Here is a 21,091-nt window from a genome sequence, read left to right on the forward strand (position 1 = left end):
GGTTTGGGGCTTAAATTCATCTACTTGCTTAGACTTAACCTTTATTCCTGGGATGTTTTAACAAGTCACATAACCCATTGTAACTAGTGCACATCTGGCGATACAGGTGTTCTGGATATAAAATATCCCCCAACTTCTCTGGGCCAGGGATGTCATTTGCCGGAGCATCTCAAGTGCCTATTACAGTGATGGACATGTAGGGGCTGTAAATAAATGAAATAATGACTAAATGAAAGCAAAGTTACCAAATAAATGAAGTCTCAAGAAATATCAATTTTACCTTTTACACAGTGACAAAACACTGAATAGCACTTATTATAAAATCACAACCTGCACAAACAGTATCACATTAATTGATTATTTATTGGGTAAACACTAAGAGCTAAGTAATACTCTGGACAACTGGGCTGGGGCTATCAGTGAACAAGAGACAAATCACTACCCTTGTGGAGCTTTCGTTCATTTTATTCAGTAATCGGGGAATACAAAATATGTAAGTAAACTGTCAGAAAAGGATAAATGCCACTGGAGGAGGAAAAATATAGAAGAAAGGAGAGCCAGGTATATCTGTATTTTTAAATAGCGTAGCCAGGACAATTCCTTTTGAGCTAGGCCATAACTGAACAAACACCTGAAGGCATTAGCTATGAGATATGGGGAGGGGAAAGGGACAGATAGCGCAAGGGCCTACGAGACGTAAACCCAAGACTCCAGGTACCACAGGAGGCTAACATGGCTGGAGTAGAGAGAGGGGTAGTAAGGGAAGTCATGGGGAGGGGGATGGGAGAGTACTACAGGAATTTGTAAGTTTTTATAGAGATTAAATGTCACTTTACCAGACTTTCTAAGAATTTAAAAGACTGGGAGGAAAAAAAATTCTCATAGCTATGGAAAGCCATTAAAGACCACTGAATACATTCAAGCAAGTTTCAAATATTTTATTTTCTTATTCATACAGTATGAAGTTTTCTAAAGATCCCACAACATGACGTATCATGCAGAAGAAAAACTAAACATTCAACATAAACCACCCCCTCCCCTACCCACCCCCACACACAAACTAAAAAAAAAAAAGAAAAAAAAACCCCTCATTCCCCAGTAAGGAAATAATGTTTGCACTATTTTTCTGTAACGCCAGCCAAGATATGCACAAGCAAGAGAAATAGAAAGCATTTGCTAAAATATTTGTAACAAATACTTATGTACAAAAAATTCACAAAAGACTAGTTCCCCCCTGAAGCAGAGCACATGGCAGTTGACACTGGAACAGTTCAAACCACTGGCTGGGATTATAAGCCATGCCACTGATCCAGAGGAAGAAAGTTACATGTAGTGGAGATTTTCAGTCTGAACATTAACATTTCCAAAGTTTGGCAACATTATCTTTCAAAATTTTGCAAATTATGTAAACAAGAGGTACATTTTAAATTGATCTACATGCAAAACTCCATGTCATGCAAGGACACCAAGCACCGGGATTTTTCTCTCACAGACAGAGCCCATGATGTGCAGCACTCAGTTGAAGGAACAGCGATGACAGGCAGGTGTGCTCAATTTCAGATTCATTCACCTTGATTCAACCTGCCGTTTTCTACTGATTTTAAAACCAGTTTTTATAGAAAAAACTATAAAGGGAAAGACTACTGTCATACAAAGCTAACCAAAATGTTTTTCTTCCAGCCAATAGTACCTTTGCAGAAATGGGAAGGGATAAGATCAAATGGTAGAACATGATACACTACTTTTATATCACACAAATTTATTAAGTTATCATCCATTACCAATTATATAAGCAAATCAAGAAAAAAAATTATGCATGCTCTATCCCTCGTGGTAAAGAAATTTAAGACATATAAATTTGGATAAAATTTTGCTCTTCTGTGGCATATACATTAGCAAGATTTCTCACACTTAAACCACAAATATATGTGGGTGTTTAGATACATACATGCATATTAACTATCACCAGTTTTTTAGATTAGCTGCAAGTCTTTTGAAACACAGAAGGGAAATTCATGATTCAAACACAAGTTTAATGACAAATTATTTACCCATGTAATCAAACAAATGGATATCCTAAGTAGTTACATGATCACTTCAGGTATTCTTCAGTAAGTGATACATACAATATTAGTCATGATTGCCTCAGACAGCATCTGGCCTTTATGTATAAAATCACAACTAGCACTTACGTTACTGAGGGACATTTAATAAATGCAATGGCTCCTAGTTACAAAGTAACAATGAAGCAGCCATAAGCACTGTGCAGTTACTATATGAACACAAGAACTAGCTCTTGGCAGTAGCAATGAACTAGACTTTCTCCTCAAGCAGAGGTGTATTAAAAGCTGCTCAGCAATGAGTAGTAGTCCCTGGAAATATATTCGTAAGTATAAATAAAGTTACAGACTCCTTTGTTACAAAAATGTAATTAAGGTAAATAATAGGACGTTAACAAATGCTTTGTCAATCTCTCAGAGGAGAAAGCACAGGAAAAGGAAAATAGCTGGCCTAACACCCGGCTCAAATTGTACAGTCTTCTATCTATATATAAAACTGTGTGAAATAAAAGTAAGGATGTTTTATGTTCTGCTTGGCACTTTTGTACTCTATTGTTTTGTTTCTGAATCAAGTATATTAAATTAAAGCCAACCTACTACATATATAGAAAGCTACATATATCTATATATAAATATTTACATATGTATATATAGATACTTTCTTGTTATAAAAGATGAAGAAAAATAAATTAAAAAGCCAACCCCTTCCCTTTCTCCACCACATTGATATGCTCTTTTCATGCTGCTGTCCTTCAGACTTTAAAGTGCTACACTGAGTTATTGAGAGAATTACAGTTCAATAACACTTAGTTGGCTTCATGAGGCTCATGTTGGAAAATGTGGCTTCACAGAGAAAAATACTTCCATTTAAATACACAGAGAGCATTGCTGGACGTCTTGAGCAGATCTTCAGAGATGGAGAAGAAAGCAAAAGTGTTGGGTGGTACTCTCTGATAAGAGTCACACATCTACCACCATCTTTTTGTGGATATCTAGGCCACCTACAACCTGCAACAGAAAGGAACAAATCAAGCTTCAGTGTCTGAGAAACTCCTCATTCATGGTCTGCTTCATCAAATTACAATTTTAAAAAATATTACTCGGGGGCTGGGCACGGTGGCTCACACCTGTAATCCCAGCACTTTGGAAGGCCAAGGCAGGTGGATCACAAGGTCAGGAGATCGAGACCATCCTGGCTAACACGATGAAACCTCGTCTCTACTAAAAAAATACAAAACATTAGCTGGGCGTCGTGGCGCGTGCCTGTAATCCCAGCTACTGGGAAGGCTGATGCAGAACCGCTTGAACCCGGGAGGTGGAGGCTGCAGTGAGCTGATATCGCGCCACTGCACTCCAGACTGGGCAACAGAGCAAGACTACATCTCAAATAAATAAATAAATAAATAAAAATTACTTTAGCTATATTCAGGTGGTGAATTTAAAGACACACAAAAAAAACAAAACAACAAAACTTGACTGACCTCCAGTTAGAATTTTCATGGTTTCTTTCTCCTAGGATGACAGGCATTATTTTTTGGGTATTCTTGTACAAGGGCCAGATAGTAAATATTTTTAAGTTTTGTAGGCTACATGTAGTTTCTTTCACATTTTCTTTTTTTTTTTTCCAAAACAACACTTGAGGTAAAAAGTATTCTTAGTTCAAAATCAGACATAAACAGGCCATGGACAGGATCTGGTTTGCTCCATAGTTTGTTGGCCCCTACTTCAGTAGTTTAATACTACACGATAACCAGATACTATGACAAAAACTGTCCTCACAATCAAATATGAGCGTCACTGTCAGTCTGTTCTAGAAAATTTAAAAAGTACCAAGTAAACATTTCTGCATATTATTTTTCTGTAGAGTCAAATACATGTAGTTATACACATCTCAGTGAATACTGACATGGTAATGTGAAAGTGTAGTATCTGTATCATTTCGGGGGAATGTTTTATTACATTTAATCTACATAAAGAGCATGCATAGGTCATAAATGTCCAGTTTGATGAATTTTCACAAAGTGAACACCCAATAACCAGCACCCAGATCTTCTAGTCACCAGACATCTCCCCTCCCCCTCCTCCCACCCAACATGGACACACACACACACACCAGTAGCTACTATTTTCTGTTTCTGTACATTTTATAAATGGAATCTCTTTCATGTCTGGCTTCTCTCAACTTTGTGATTGTGAGATTAATCCATATTGTCATGTATACTTGTATCTGTATTATTTTTAAATTCAAACTAAAAAATAGCCCCTTTATTTGAAAAGCAAAGCACAAAGTGCCAACTAATTCTACAACTCCTGCTGTGGAAAAAAAAAAAAGCAGTTTGTCACCCTGGCCTCATTCTCTATTTGCTTTTATGCAGTGGCAATAAAGTTTTCAGCTGACTTTCACTATTTACCTCCAGGTCTCTAAGATTTTTAGCTTTCACACACATTTCTTCCCTCCATCTCCCCCCTACACACTTCACAAACTCTGTACCATTCCAATGGCTTTATCTTTATTTTCATTAGAAATTCAGCATTTTTCAGCCGGGTGTGGTGGCTCACACCTGTAATCCCAGCATTTTGGGAGGCTGAGGTGGGCAGATCACTTGAGGTCAGGAGTTCAAGACAGGCCTGACCAACATGGTGAAACCAGGTCTCTAATACATTAAAAAAAAAAAAAAAAAGATTAGCCGGCATGCCTCCAGCCTGGGCAACAAACTGAGGCAACATTCCTTCCCTCGACCTCACCCTCCAAAAAAATCCAGCATTTTTCATTGTTGTAACTATACAATACAGATAAACAGAACTATGTATTATGATTAGTTTTTCTTTCCTGCACATTTGTTTGGTACACAGTTAATTCCTTTGCTGGGTGTTCTATGTTAATTATAATTCAACCCCTAACTTTTGTTCTAAATATATTCAACTAAAAATATTATGTAATTCTATCAATTTTATTGTCTTGAAAGCACTCTTTGAGCCTTCCAACCTGCTGCACTCTAGACTTTTTGTCTTCAGGCCTGTCATCTCTGGCGCTCTTCATCATATCGGAGATCCTCCCTCTTATGCTGGACCCTCAGATTCCTGGATCCTATACTCTCTACTTTTTTGATTTATGACCTTATTGCAGTGGGAGCACATCCTCCAGTAGTTTCCAAAATGAGAAGGCCTTACATACCTAAAAGTGTCTTTCTACTACCATTTGAGTTTATAGAGAATTTTAAGTTGGAAATAACTGTCCCTCAGAATTGCAAAGGCAAAATGCTCCATGTTCTTGTGGGTTTCTAACACTGCTACTAAGAAATCTGGTGCCATTATGACTCCTGGTTGTTTATACAAAGCCCCACTCCCACCACTCCACCCTACTACCCCAGCTCTTTGGAAATCTGCAGAACCAGTTATTTGCTCCCACTGTCTCAAAATTTCATGACAGTGTGCCCAGGTCCAGATGTTTACAGACTATGCTGGATGCTCCATAAGCCCTCTCAGAAAACACATTATTTTTGGCTTTGGAGTATTTCCTTGATTCATTTTTGATTATTTGTTTTCTTCCATTTTCCTTCTGGAATCCTAGCATTTGGGTGTTACAACTCCAAAAATAGGTATCTAAAATTGTATTCCCAAGAGCTCTTTTATGTATTATCCAACTTTTGTTTCAAAAATTCAATATACAATATCCCCGAGAATAATGACAGGTTTCGGGTTTGCTTTTAAAGTTTCTACTGGTCTTGGCTAATCTGTTTGTTTTGAACTTATTTTTTTGGACCTGGTTTCATCTTTATATTCCATACACAGAGGTTTCCTTCAGTGTTTGCTGAGATCCTTGGCTTTGCTTCTGTAGAAAGGGCAGTGGAACTTTGGGTGAATGATAGGGTTGTTGAGTGAGAGCTATACTTTGAGTGATCTAGTAGCACCATTTCTTTGGGGAGATAAGATTTCCTAAACAGGGCTTTTTCCCATCTCTTGCCTAGACAGTGTTAACTCCAGCTGCCAGGGAGTCAGGAAGTCAGCTACAGGGCACAGATGTCAATATGCAAATATGCTTACTGTCACTTAGTTCCCCAACACATATACCCCACCTCTGCCTCACGTTTGCCAGTCTAGAGACTCTCCCCAATCTCCTGCTAGGGTGCAGGAGAGAGAGCTGTCCAGGTGAACAGAGCAGGGAAGGCAATCTTGTGTGTTCCAATTCCTTCTTAAAACAGACTTTAACCAATCTTTGGTTTTAGCCTCACTCTCATCCTCACTTCCAGTTGCTTGTGCCATCAATTTCTGAGCCTTTCATGGATTCTCCATTATAACCCAGTTTGGTTCTCAGATTTCCAAGCTGATAAAGCTTAGAATCATTCTGCTAAGTTAGTTAACCATTCAACTTTCTAAACGTTCTGAATTACCACATTTAGATGCTGTCTCTTCTCTGCTCTTCATTTTTGTCCTTGTGAGTTCATAACCCTTTCTTTTTAATTCATTGCATTTGATTGGAGTTTGGGGAGGAGGTAAAAGTAAATTATACATGGGTTCAATTCACCAACTTTAAGCCTGTCACTAATCATTTGTAAGAATTATTTGTATATATTAAGTACTCTGAAAATTTTGAAGTACATATATAGTATGCAATCTTTTTTAAAAACTTCCAATCTTTTACTGTTATAGCTTGAGAAGTCAACATAGAAAGAACTCAATGAAGCCAAAATTACAAGTGCTTCATAGTTGGTTTTAAGCACACGAAGAACATTTTTCTCCACTCGTAAACTAGGCCCCTTAAAATTACAAGCAAAAGGCAATTGATTACAAATACTGGTGGCCAGACACAGTGGCTCCTGCTTGTAATCCCAATACGTTGGAAGGCTGAAATGGGACGATTGCTTGAAGCTAGGAGCTGGAGACCAGCCTGGGCAACATAGCAAGACCCCCGTCTGCAAAAACTTAAAAATAGGCCGGGCACGGTGACTCATGCTTATAATCCCAGCACTTTGGGAGGCCAAGGCGGGCAGATCACAAGGTCAGGAGATCGAGACCATCCTGGCCAACATGGTGAAACTCCCTCTCTACTAAAAATACAGAAATTAGCTGGTCATGGTGGAGTGTGCCTGTAATCCCAGCTACTCAGGAGGCTGAGGCAGGAGAATCACTTGAACCAGGGAGTCAGAGGTTGCAGCGAGCCGAGATTGCGCCATTTCACTCCAGCCTGGCGATAGAGTGAGACTCTGGTCTCAAAAAAAAAAAAAAAACATGAAAACTTAAAAATAAACTAAAATAAATATTGGAAAATAAACTCAAAACTTAGCTTATGTCTTCAATATAGATAATAGCTTAATTTCCTTCCACTGATAAGTGCTATACTTATTACATTTTATATATGCAAGTAATCTTCATTTATATGAAGATTATATAAATACCATTTTATTTATATAAATATAAATACCTCTTCCAATACCACCAAAGCCAAGAATTTTCCATTTATTTTATTCCCCTAAGGCTTAGAATTTCTCCTTTCCTTCTTTTGAAAACTGGCTGCTCTTTCTGATGGCACTACCAGCCTGGTCTCATGTCACACTCAACCGTACGCCAGTCCACAGGAGTCTTTCAGTGATCCTTGGCAATGGTGAAGGAGGTGAAACGGAAGGGAGAGAAAAGGTTTGCGGTAGCGCCCCTTGGGAGTAGTTCCGTGTCTTAAAAGTCTCAAACCCATCTAACTCTTCCAAAGAGATGCAGTCTATTCTTTACAGTGCCACCCCACTTTTTGAAAACAAAATAAAAACATGGTTTTTGCTTAAGGATAATATGAACTTCTACTTAAAGGTCAAAGTAGCTACACTTCAGCTCTTGCATAACAAACAACTATCAAACTCACTTGTTTTTCCTTGTGTGATTTACATTTAAAAATAAAAAGGAGAAAGAAAACCTTTCTATGGAAGCATCCAATCATTACTCACAGAAAAATGTCAAACCTTTGTTATCTTTGCCTCTACTCTAGATGCTCTAGTTTTCTCTAGTATCTCTAGCTTGCAGTTTAAAATCCTTGTAACACATCAAAAAGCCTACTATCTATATTTTTAGGGCATAAGTAGAGAAGAGAAGCTAAGTGGTTGTGGTTGTGCTTCTGTTCAGAAGCAATGAGTGATTAAATGAACCTTAAGAGTATAACCTAGTCGTAATTTGAGGGGCTATCAACAGTAAGTAAAGTAGTGTCCTTGCGGCATTTGATCAGAGGATCACTGAGAATGTTAATTCTTGAGAATAATAATTGTTAATTTTGTTAATTAATAATTACAACGAAGAACACACTTCAAAACTGAATATGGGCAATTAGGAAAAATCAAATATATAAGTTTTTAGGACAAAATACTGAAATTCTCTATTAAGTGGTTTTTAAAATATGTTGCTGAAACGTAACAGAAGAACCAGCTCTTTTGTACTTACAGCACAGAATTCTTCAAAGGATATTCTTCCATCGCCATCCTTATCTGCATTTATTATGGTTTTGTCTACAATTTGCTGTAACTGTGTATCTTTCAGATTGTTCCCCACCATCATCTTCAATACCTGGAAGAGTTCCCCATTGGAAATATAGCCATCTTTATCCATGTCATAGATACGGAAAGCAACTAAAAAAAGGGAAGGAAAATCAATTCCAATTACAAAGCAATCACAAGCAAATGCTTTCAATAAGAAAGAAAAACTGACAAACATCAAAACTACAACTATGAGGATGTCTCCTTCCTTAAAATAGAGTTGTCCTTAGGCACAGTTTAACATAGTTGGTTAAAAGTATGGGCTTTTGAGGCTGCCTGAGCAGATTTAGTGGAGCTTAGAGTAAGTTAACTGTCCCTGCTAAGCTTCAGTTTCTGCACAGAAAAAACACTAGAAATAATAACAACTCCAACCTCTCTTGTTCTTTAGAACATTTCTTCCCACTTTCACTAAAAAAATTCTCTTCTCTAAATTACAAATGTAGTTTACATGGCTTTTTTCAGTAGAAAGAAACTGTTTTGCTTCTATCCAACTAAAAGCAACAATGACACATTATTCAAATATAGTAGTGGCAAATGTCTTAAAAGGATTTTCACCAGAATGTAAAATTTCAGTTATGTCTAAGGATCTGGAATAAAAGACATCTTTTTCATTATTTTAAAAACCATTCTATAATACGGTATGAAATGATGGTAGTGTAAGAGAATGAAGTCAGTGAAGAAAAATACTTACACCTCAACTTCTGCTCCTTATCTCCTTTGACACTGAACTGAGAGACGCCCTCAATGAATTCTGAATAAGAGTTAAAAATGTTCACAAATCAGAACTTCCAATTTTTTACACACAAAAAATATTTACCTTACATTCCCATAAAAGGATATTTCCTTGCTGCAAAACAAAAGTACTACGAGCAACATTTAAAAATAAAATTGTCAAATTTGAAACCTCAACAAACAAGGTCTCTCTGTATTTTTTATTTGAACTTGGAGTTCTCTAAGGTCAATCAATTTGAACAAACATTTGTTACGTGCAAGATAAAAGAACACTCAAAACATATTCTTTAAGTTAACTCTTTCCTCTTAGAATATGACTGTGACAAGGGGCTTTAAAAAAACCACTATAAATTGTTCTGACACTACAAAAATAATTTTAAATTTCTACTTCAAAACTGTGAACCAAATATGCTGTTAGAAGTTTCACGACAAATCATTTTTCTTCACTGCCTGATAAGCACTAATCATAATCAGTTTTATATCCCTCCACTTATAATTCTGTTCTCCAAACTAAAATAACAAAATCTACTGACAAATCTCTAGTGAAATGTTTATTTACTTGTTTAAAAAAACAAAACAAAACTGGGCGTGGTGGCTCATGCCTGCAATCCCAGCATTTTGGGAGGTTGAGGTACGTGGATCACTTGAGGTCAGGAGTTCGAGACCACAGCCTGGCCAACATAGTGAAATCTCGTCTTTACTAAAAATACAAAAATTAGCCAGGTGTGGTGGTGCGCACCTGTAATCCCAGCTACTCGGGAGGCTGAGACAGGAAAATCGCTTGAACCCAGGAGGCAGAAGTTGCAGTGAGCTGAGATTACACCACCACGTTCCAGCCTGGGCAAAAGAGCGAGACTCCATCTCAAAAAAATAAATAAATAAAAGGAACTGCAGTTTCTAATGTTGTATATAAGAATATACAGTATTGTCCTAAAGTGAGATTAATTTTCTAAAAAGAAAGGAAATACTGAGTCTCCCCTGCTTTTTGGTAGATTATCCTAAAGAACAACTTAATCATTTATGAACTACAAAGTAAAAGATCCTATTTCATTAAGGTGCATATACCACAGATGTTGAGGTTTTAACATAATCTATTATTGTAACGTCACAAGGAATATAAACACTTTTTTTTTTTTTTTACATAGAGCTGTAGGAATACAAATAGGTTATCTAACTTGTGAGTATAAAAAATAACTACTTTCTTACCTTTAAAGTCTACTTCTCCATTCCCATCTGTGTCGAATATATCTATTACTCGCTGTACTAAAGGATTCTGTTGTAACTCAGGCAGAGACATGAACTCTTCCACACTCAAGGAACCAGAATTGTCCAAATCAAGCTTCTTAAATCTCTTTCCTAGCCTTTTAATTTCATCCGCATCAACTAAAAGCAAACAAAAAAGGTAGCAAGAATTTTTTTACAAATGTTCCCAATTCCTTTCTAACAGGCAGTAGCAAGATTTTGAAAAAATTTTTTAATAGTTATGGGGGGAAAAAATCCAGCAGTTATCCAATAGTTTAATTTCCAATTTGATAAAAAGAGGTATATATTATAATGTTAACTAATTTCTTCTCATAGAATAAATACAACATAAATACTTCTATTTGGTTACCTTTCTGTTTGTTTGCACCTGCCATTACATACATCCGCTGTATGCTGAGTCTCAAGATATTCCAGGCCTGATAATGCTAAGCTGATCACGGAGGTCACAAAAGATTATTTCAGGACTGACAATGCCAATGCTAAGCTGATCATGGAGGTTCTACCAGACAGATTCAATCAACCTCTGTTCTGTACACCGAAGAACTTTCATTTTCATTTTTCTTGTTAAATTTTAACTTACTTTATTTCTAATAGTTCATGACTCAAAAATTCAAAGGGTATTCAAAGTTCAAAGTTTCCCTCCCTTCCCACCCTGAGATTTCCATTTCCTTTCCCTGAAAGCAATGTTGCCATTTCCTGAATATTCTTCCAGAGTTACTTTACAAGTATGAGCAAATAAGCCAGCTTTTACTTAACAACCAAATAGCTAACAAAATTCACTTGTCAACACCTTTAAAAGAGAAAGAATAACTAAAAAGAAATGTTTACATTAGTTGGTAAGTACTCCATAAAAATTCAGTGTCTCATATACATTCTTGAAAAAGCTGGGTTTAAGCTGTTTTCTTCTAAATTACATCATTTTAATTCCTTTAAAATATCTGACTAATACACATAAGTAATTCTGATCATGACTTAACAGAAATAGTAATTACAAATATATTTTTAAAATTACATACAACAGACCAGGTGCAATGGCTCATGCTTGTAATCCCAGCACTTTGGGAGGCCAACGTGGGCAGATTACTAGAGGTCAGGAGTTACAGACCAGCCTGGCCAACATGGTAAAACCCCACCTTTACTAAAAATACAAAAATCAGCCGGGCATGGTGGCACGCACCTGTAATCCCAGATACTCAGGAGGCTGAAGCAGAAGATCACTTGAACCCAGGAGGCAGAGGTTGCAGTGAGCCGAGATCACGCCACTGCTTTCCAGCCTGAGTGACAGAGTGAGACTCTGTCTCAAAAAATTAAAAATAAAAATAAAATAAATACAACAACTTTTAAAAAGAAAATTAAGAAGGCAAATGTTATACTGCCCATGAGTATATATGTATTATAGCCCACAATGCTAGAGAACAGTACAAATACAAGCTGTCTTGACAGCTTAAATATATGGCATCCTCACTATAAGAACTTAAAAATTAAAGCATATATTTTAAATATAAATTATATTAAAATAGAACTATAATTATCTATACTATCAAAGTAAAAACTACAGCTACAAGGTGGTGTTCTAATATGACTTAGTTCACACATAATTGGTAAAGAGGAAGGAGAGTAGTACTGTCAGTAATTATGGAAATTTCATTGATTCACAGGGATTTTACACAGTATGTTATAAAAGGATCAGGGGCAAGTTTCTTTTAAAAAAAAAAAAAAAAAAGGCCAGGCACGGTGGCTCACGCCTGTAATCCCAGCACTTTGGGAGGCTGAGGCAGGCTGAGGAACCTGAGGTCAGGAGTTTGAGACCAGCCTGGCCAATGTGGTGAAACCTCACCTCTGCTAAAAATAAAAAAATTAGCCGGGAGTGGTGGCGGGGTGCCTGTAATCCCAGCTACTCGGGAGACTGAGGCAGGAGAATAGCTTGAACCTGGAGGCGGAGGTTGCAGTGAGCTGAGATGGTGCCATTGTACTCTAGCCTGGGCAACAAAAGGGAACCTCCGTCTCCAAAAAAAAAAACCTCAATATATGAAGACCTTAAGAAAACAACAGTGGGCCAGGAGCGGTGGCTCAAGCCTGTAATCCCAGCACTTTGGGAGGCCGAGACGGGCAGATCACGAGGTCAGGAGATCGAAACCATCCTAACACGGTGAAACCCCGTCTCTACTAAAAATACAAAAAAAAAAAACTAGCCGGGCGAGGTGGCCGGCGCCTGTACTCCCAGCTACTGCTACTCGGGAGGCTGAGGCAGGAGAATGGCATGAACCCGGGAGGCGGAGCTTGCAGTGAGCCGAGATTGCGCCACTGCACTCCAGCCTGGGGGCAGAGCAAGACTCTGTCTCCAAACAAACAAACAAACAAACAAACAAACAAAAATAACAGTGAAGAGGTGCCTTCCTTTAGAGAAAACAAGTTTAGTGGCTTTAAGAACCTCAAGTCTTTCTAACATTGTTATGTTGTCTGGTGAAAACTAAGGACGCAGATGAAGAAGTTGTGAAGACAATTTCTTCTGTTTTTATGCTCCCTCACCCCCAAAAACTATTAATAAATGTAGCCATACATTGGCTCACCACTGAATTTTAGAAAAGTAGCTCCTACTAAAGCAAGTAACTTCAAGAACCTATACCATACCTTAATAGAAGCACAAGTCCCCATTTAAGGCTCATAAGTGATGGGTTATGGTGTTTCATTTGTACAGTTAATTTGTACTTGTATTTTTAAGATCATCACCGTTTATGTTAATACTCTGTTACAAACAAAGCTGCATAATTTGAACGGTCTACTCTATCCATGTTTTTCCCAGATGTGATTTCATGGCATGTGAGGTTTTCTAGAAAACATGTATCAGAAATGCTGGGATGAAAAATTTATCTAAATACTGCTGCAAACAGCAAAATACATATACAGTCATGCATCACTTAACGATGGGGTTACACTGCGAAATGCATCATTAGATTTCGTCATTGTATGAACATCAGAGTGTACTTACACAAACCTATGTGGTTCAGCCCACTACACACCTAGGCTATATGGTCCAGCCTATTGCTCCTAGGCTACAAAATCTGTACAGCATCTTAATGTACTGAATACTGTAGGCAACTGTAACACAATGCTAAATATCTGTGAATCTAAACATATGTAAACATTCAAAAGCTACAGTAAAAGTATAGTATGAAATTTTTATTTAAATGGTACATCTGTATAGGGCACTTACCATGAAAGGAGCTTGTGGGACAGGAAGCTGCTCTGGGTGAGTCAGTGGTGAGTGGTGAGTTAATGTAAGGGCCTAGGACATTACTGTAGACTTTATAAACTCTGTACACTCAGGCTACACTAATGATGCATTTCTCAATGTAACCCATCGTTAAGTGACACATGACTGTATGTGTATTTTCAGCTCCATTATAATCTTACAGAACCACTGTGTATATGTGGTCAGTCACTGACCGAAAATTATTATGTAGCACATTAATGTATATAAATAATCTCATCAAAAAGTTCACATAAACACTTCATAAGCACATCAACTACATAAGGCATTTTATCCCTCTATTAAAGAGTATTCCTTCTTTATTGGAATATGTGACATAAATGCAAACTGTTCAAATAAACCTTATTTCCCCATTTTCTTTTTTTTTGTTTTTGAGATGGAGTCTCGCTCTGTCGCCCAGGCTGGAGTGCAGTGGCCGGATCTCAGCTCACTGCAAGCTCTGCCTCCCGGGTTCACACCATTCTCCTGCCTCAGCCTCCCGAGTAGCTGGGACTACAGGCGCCCGCCACCTCGCCCGGCTAGTTTTTTGTATTTTTTAGTAGAGACAGGGTTTCACCATGTTAGCCAGGATGGTCTCGATCTCCTGACCTCATGATCCATCCGTCTCAACCTCCCAGAGTGCTGGGATTTCCGGCTTGAGCCACCGCGCCCGGCCCCCATTTTCTATCTATAAAATGACATACCCTTAATCCTGAAAGAGAAAAAACATAATCAAAGTCCTACAAATGCTTTTCGCTTATTTATTTACATGTCTACTCCACCTCAGGGCACAGTCCATGACTTTTTCATTGGTGCTCTGGGCATCACATATAACAGGTGCTTAATAATGGTTTTAATAATGTTTTAAGTGAGTATTAAGTATTTCAAATGTAAAACTTATTGATTAAAATGCCACCAGTATTTAAAACTACTAGCTAACCAGGTACCAATCAGCAAACCATTCAGAACAGTGTCTCAAAGTTCACAGATTTTGCTGAAGAGGTACCCTCTTCAAGCTTGCCTTAATTTTTTACACATATACTAAGGATTAGTTATTCTCTTCTTCCAATCTTTAGTTTACAATCACAGACTAGGAAAGGTGATGGGGAAATTAAACATAATAGATCACAAAGGTGATCTGCTATGAGTGGATAAGAAAAGACAATGTCTCCACTAAGTGGACAAATCAGGATCATTTCCTCTAGGCTGTATGATTAATGGGAAGAGGAAAGGCAGAAATGTAGTATCATAATATTTATGCAAACTATTTATTAGAGTCTATTTATTGAAGCAGGGACATTAATTATAGTTTAGAAAGTTGTTTATCAAGAAACTGAAATTGAGGCACTTAAAGGATTATGTTTTAGTTACTCAGAAAACTCCTCTAATCCAGGAGATAGCATTCCAATCTTAATAAATGAATAAAAAATATTAAGAATACTTGAGAATAAAGAATCACAAATCAAATAAATATATTTGGCTCAATCCACCTTCTTCACACTGCCAACAGTAATCTTTCTAAAAGGCAAATTCAGTCAAACGGCTAGCTCCCGCGCTTTACATTTTCTAGTGGCTTTCTAATACAAAAAGTCTAAAGTCCTTAACAATACTAGCCTCAAATTTAAATTTCCATCTTATCTCTTTCCCCATTTCCTTTTCTTTGGCTACAATGCTCTTGGCACAACTCTCCTAGAGTACAGATTTTATACCTCATTTCCTTATAAACCTCCTGCTGGAATGTCCTTGCCTGAATTCTCCATTTATGAGACACCTGTCAATTTCTCTCTAGGGAGAAAGGTGTTTGTCACTAATGATTTATAGTTGTATCATTACCTCACTCACTGGCAAAAGCCCTTAGAAGGAGTAGTTAAATTTTATTTACTTGTTTTAATATCTTGTAAAACATTATAAAGTAGTTGATATCTGTTCTGGATGAATAGTCAAAACTTTCCTCAAAGCCAAAGCAATGTGCCAGTGATCACGTTTTACCTTGACAATAAATGACTTCTTAAAAAGCCCCTTTAATATGACTAGGAGGGAACAAGCTCTAATCTTTCCATTCATCATCATTCCCACATACCCTATGTAGCTAAAACTGATCTTGAGCTAAGAAGCCAGAGCAGTGCGTGAGGAGGCAGTATCTCTTTTCTCCAACCACTGATTTATTTCCTCATCTCCCTCCCCTCCTTTCAGCTAGGATTACAGTGATGAGTAAGACAGACTAAATACTCAGTATTTGCAATCTAGTTGAGACTGAGCAACTAGAGGAATCCATACCTAAATATCCAGAATATTTTTAAATGGCCAGCTTGGAAAGTAAAGCCAGGAAAAAATTTTAAAGCCAAGATCTAAGAAAGTTGTCTTTCAAAAACAAATGGTAAAAATAGTTATTTTAGGTATCAAACAAAATGATTTATTTGGTCATTACTGGCACCCGAGGGGCAGTTATTTAGGCACTTCCGTTTGCCAGCAGTGTTGCTGTGTTGCAGTAGGATATTAGAGTATGAAACAGAGTTTTAATTCTTGAAATATCAGCATTAGCAATCACCTACAAATTAGGAACAGATCTCTAAAGTAGATCAAACCCATCTTGTTCGCATCATTAAATTTAGTTTCAGTATATTTATAGAAGATCTGCACTTAGCACAGGTTAAATACTGAAGAACAAATTCCAACTTTTGGTGCCACTTTTCAGAAAATATTTTTTTTTCCTACTGCTTATGATCTTATTCCCTTAAAAGAGATGGACAAGGAAAAACAAACAAACCTCACCCTCTTGACTCATCTTGTGACTCAGAGATACTCTTTTTCGTATGTTTTGCCAGGCTGAAACTCATGTTATTTTTCTACTTTTTGGAAGGACAACTTTGGCAGGAATGCCTTAACAGTTGAAAATGCCTACATATTCAATTGAAATTTTATTAGACAAAATGTTCAAATAATCTTCTCAAGTCATATACTGTTATCTAAAATTTAAGCAAGGTGGCAAAAACTTAAGATATTTTAGTCAGAGTTTATAAAATATAAAAATTACTAACAAGAAATTGGTAGATTGCTTATATAGAAAACCGTCGATCAATGCACTCTGACAGTTCTTAGGGATAAATGTGAAATTCAGATGGTAACTCATTTAAAAAAGTGACTTCAAGAAGCTTGTTAATGTTACTACATTAAAAGTATTAAGAACTTGCTCACGTTGCTACACTAAATTTGCTACACTAAAGTTTAGTATTTTCAACTGGACGTATTAATACTGCACCAATATACTACTAATAGAAACAGAAGGTTACATATTCATTCATCATGCTTTCAGATGATGAAACATAAATCATCTTCCTTATACTTATATATTTATCTCATTTAGAAAAAAAGGAAATAAGAAATTTCAAAATAGGAAGAGACCAGTCTCCTGGTTCTGAAAGCATTCCTATTAATACACACACACCAAGCTGCTATTCAACTGTTGAGATTAAAAGTAAAGACAACTTAAAGAAGTGTAAACTGTTTTAGGTGATGCTAAAATTTTTCAGAACGAAAAGAAAATGAAATAAACAGAATGGCAGAAAAACAAAACTTTCCTCAAATTTTAGCCAATTCTCAATAATTGTGTAGTAGAAAATAGCAACAAGACTACTGCTTCATCAGGAAATTCTTTTAATAGCTACTTTATAAATAAGTTTTACCTATTAATACACCAAATTATTAAAAACACAGCAAGTCTCTCTAAATTCTAACAATAATATTTTGAAAGAAACAACTATATGTAATGTGGGACCCAGGAGAGAATCCTGGAAAACAAAAACACTTTGCAAGCTTCACCATTTTTTTCAGTCATGTATGTGGTTTAATATTCTTTAGCCAATGTTAATTTCTTGATGTTGATTACTGTACCATAATTCCGTGAGATGTTAACATCCTCACATTAACGGAAGTTGGCTGAGGGGTATTCAAGAACTCTATTATCTTTGTAAGATTTTGTAATTTCTCCTGAGTCTTGGCTCCAATTTGTGACAACTCTTGATTGACTGTCCTTCATGACCTTGAAACTTCTGATCCAGTATTTTGTAAAACTTCCCTCAGTTTGAGCTTCCTGAATGCATTTGGGTAAGAATACCACAGAAATGATATTGTGTCCTCCAATACACTGTATCAAGGGGCTCATGACGTCAACATGTTAACTTTGATCACTTGGCCAAGGTGGTGGCTGCCAGATTTCTCCACTATAAATCTACTATCTTTTCCTTTGCAGTTAAAAAAATATCCTGGGCGGGGGCGGGGGAAGGGTAGGGAATACTTTGAGACTGTGCAAATACTCTTTTCTCCTCAAACTCTGACCTAATTTTGGCATCCATCACCGGGTCCTGTCTTATTTATTTATTATTGTGGTATTTGCCTAATAATAAATTTCTTTTCCCCTCTTCTCTCTACATTAATTGGGATGCTCCTGTAAAACACACACACACACACACACACAGACAACCAAAACCAGTGCCTTCTCTACTATTTATTAAAATACATCGGCATGGACTCATGAGTATTTCAGTACATGAATTAAAATCCAATACTATCATTATTTTTTTGTTAGTCAGATTGTTCCAGCCCTGGTCTTTATTAGATCTTCAGGTTGGCTCCTATGTGGCCTTTCAACAATCTCTCTCTTTTTTTTTTAAAGTAATTCCTTAATTTCTGGCACCATAATTATGTTCAAGGCCTATCCCAACTATACATACTATTTCTAAGACACGATCCCCCAATCTCTTTTGTACAGCAAGAAATTTAGAATCATATTACAGAATGAGAACTATCAGAAACTACTACTCCAACACAGGATCCCGGAATCTCTATCTTAGAGGTATTTTGGAAAAAAGCCATCTGACATGGCAAAATTATCTACGGAGAAGCTTGTATTGAGTAACTCTTGTGAAGATCACAAGAAAAAACCTCATAGTGTCATCAATAGAAGTTACTGAGAAGTTTTTCAACATAAAGATTAACTTAAAAAGCTTTACAGTCTTTTAAAAAGACACCTCCTACAGTAAGTGGCTGTATTTTCATGTGACCCCAATGAGAAGTAAAATCCACCAGGGGGCGCAGCAGATAAAACCTTCAAAAAAGAGCTCCAAAACAATTCTCCAGTTTTATAATGACCTTGTTGTGTACCAAGCAGTTTAATATTTATATTCTGCACAGTTTGACTACCAAATGAACAAAGCAAAGAGAGCACCCTACCAATATTATGACAGACTTTAAATAGTATATTATGAAATAAACATGAACACAGTCATATATGTATGTGTTGTACCTTTTCTTAAATACATGAAAAACTTTCATCCACTTAAAAGGTCTACATTCGAGAAATGTATCATAATCTTAGACTGCAAAAAGTAATGAGTCTTTTTGGAGCTCCTAGATTACATTTCTTACATACTTGAAAGATTATCATGCAATTGTCAAATATACAAAAACTCGGTATCACCACCAACAAAAGAAGTATCAAATTGTAACAAAAATGCTAATTTTTTTTTTGATATGGCGTTTCACTCTGTCACCAAGGCAGAAGTCCAGTGATGTGATCTCAGCTCACTGCAACCTCTGCCTCCTGGGTTCAAGCAATTCTTGTGCCTCAGCCTCCGGAGTAGCTGGGATTACAGGCATGCACCATCAAGCCCTGCTGATTTTTGTATTTTTGGTAGAGACAAAATTTCACCATGTTGACCAGTCTGGTCTTGAACTTCTGACCTCAGGTGATCTGCCCACCTTGGCCTCCAAAAGTTCTGGGATTACAGGTGTGAGGCACCACGCCTGGCCTAAAAAATGCTAAAAATAATTTAAGCCAATTTTGAGAAATAACTGACCTTGAAATGATGCATTATTAAGTATATGGCTCTACAGGTTTTGGCAAATGCATATACCTATGGAAGCAACACTACAATCAAGATAAAAGAATATTCCATGACCCATAAACACTCCCTTCAGCCTGTTTGCAGTCAATCACCCTTCTCTCACCACCCTAGGCAACCAATGTTCTTTCTCTAAATTCTATCTAGAATTTCATGTCTACAGGACCATACAGTAGGTACTCATCTATCGTCCTTTACTCACCAAGTTTTTGACACTAATCCATGTTGTTGCATGTGTCAGTAAGTTTGTTCCTTTATACTACTGCAGAGCAGTCTAGTCCACTATATGGATATACTACAATTTGTTTATGCATTCATCTCTTGATAGACATTCCTGTAAAGCTACTATAAACATTAATGTGTAGTTCTGTAAACAAATGTTTTCCTGGAATTGCTGGGTCACAGGGTTAAGTTTTCAGAAACTGTCAGTTTTCCAAAGTAATGTACCATTTTACTCTCCCATCAGCAATATATGATTATTCCAGCAGCTCCACATCCTTGCTCACATGTGGTATTATTGCCTTTTTCATGTATTTTTATTAGTTAATTGTACTTTTTTTAAAAAAAAGCATTATCTAAAAGATTTGTGAAATTATATACTGATCCAAGTCCTTTGTTAGGTATTTTCTAATACTATTTTCTCCCAGTCTGTGAGCTGCCTTTTCATAGGTGTACTTTAAAAACCAAAACCTTTCAATATTAATGAAATCCAATTTTTTCCCTTTATGATTCCTGTTTTGTGTGCACTAAAAGTCTTTGCCCATCCTTGATCATGAAGATTTTCTATGTTTTCTTCTAGATATTCCATTGTTTTATGTTTAAATCTATGATCTATGTTATTTGCCTTTCATATATATATGTAGATAGATGACTTTTTATTCCATACAGAAATATAGCTGTTTTGTTGAAAAGGCTCCCTTTACAATGGCACCTTTGGGGGGGGAAAAAAATATATATATATATATATACACACACACACACACACATAAATTTTCTGACTCTTCTAATACCCATGCATGTCCACATGGAATTAACCACCAATTTGGTAAATTTTTTAAAATCTTGTTAAGAATTTGATTGGGAAGGTCTTAAAGAAGCTATAGATAAGTCTAAGTAGAACCGACACCTCTGTAACAAGTCTTCTAATCTATGAATGTGGTATGTATCTTCATTTGTGTAGGTCTTTTTAAGTTCCAATAATTTTCTATAATTTGGTGTACTGATTTTACACATATTTGGTTAAACTTATACCTGAATACAATTTTACTCTATTATGCATGGTACTTGTCCATTTCTTTTTTCTTTTCCTTTTTTTTTTTTTTTTAAGACGGAGTTTCGCTCTGTCGCCCAGGCTGGAGTGCAGTGGCATGATCT

The 21,091-nt window shown here is 36.7% G+C and overlaps 1 protein-coding gene across 2 annotated transcripts in view; it reads right to left on the minus strand.

Moving 5' to 3' along the window:
* Positions 1-923: 923 nt before the first annotated feature.
* PPP3R1 (protein phosphatase 3 regulatory subunit B, alpha) overlaps positions 924-21,091 on the minus strand; it is a 71,737-nt gene continuing 51,569 nt past the window's right edge. For both annotated transcript variants that reach the window (XM_023224067.3, XM_023224068.2), the window contains exons 3-6: positions 10,511-10,687; positions 9,264-9,323; positions 8,481-8,665; positions 924-3,068 (exon numbers count right to left, since the gene is read on the minus strand). In XM_023224067.3, the coding sequence (XP_023079835.1) occupies positions 3,021-3,068; positions 8,481-8,665; positions 9,264-9,323; positions 10,511-10,687 (470 nt within the window). In that variant the 3' untranslated portion in view covers positions 924-3,020. The remainder of the gene's footprint in view (positions 3,069-8,480; positions 8,666-9,263; positions 9,324-10,510; positions 10,688-21,091) is intronic.

This window comes from Piliocolobus tephrosceles, chromosome 15 (genome assembly GCF_002776525.5).
Source record: "Piliocolobus tephrosceles isolate RC106 chromosome 15, ASM277652v3, whole genome shotgun sequence".
Lineage (NCBI taxonomy): Eukaryota > Metazoa > Chordata > Mammalia > Primates > Cercopithecidae > Piliocolobus > Piliocolobus tephrosceles.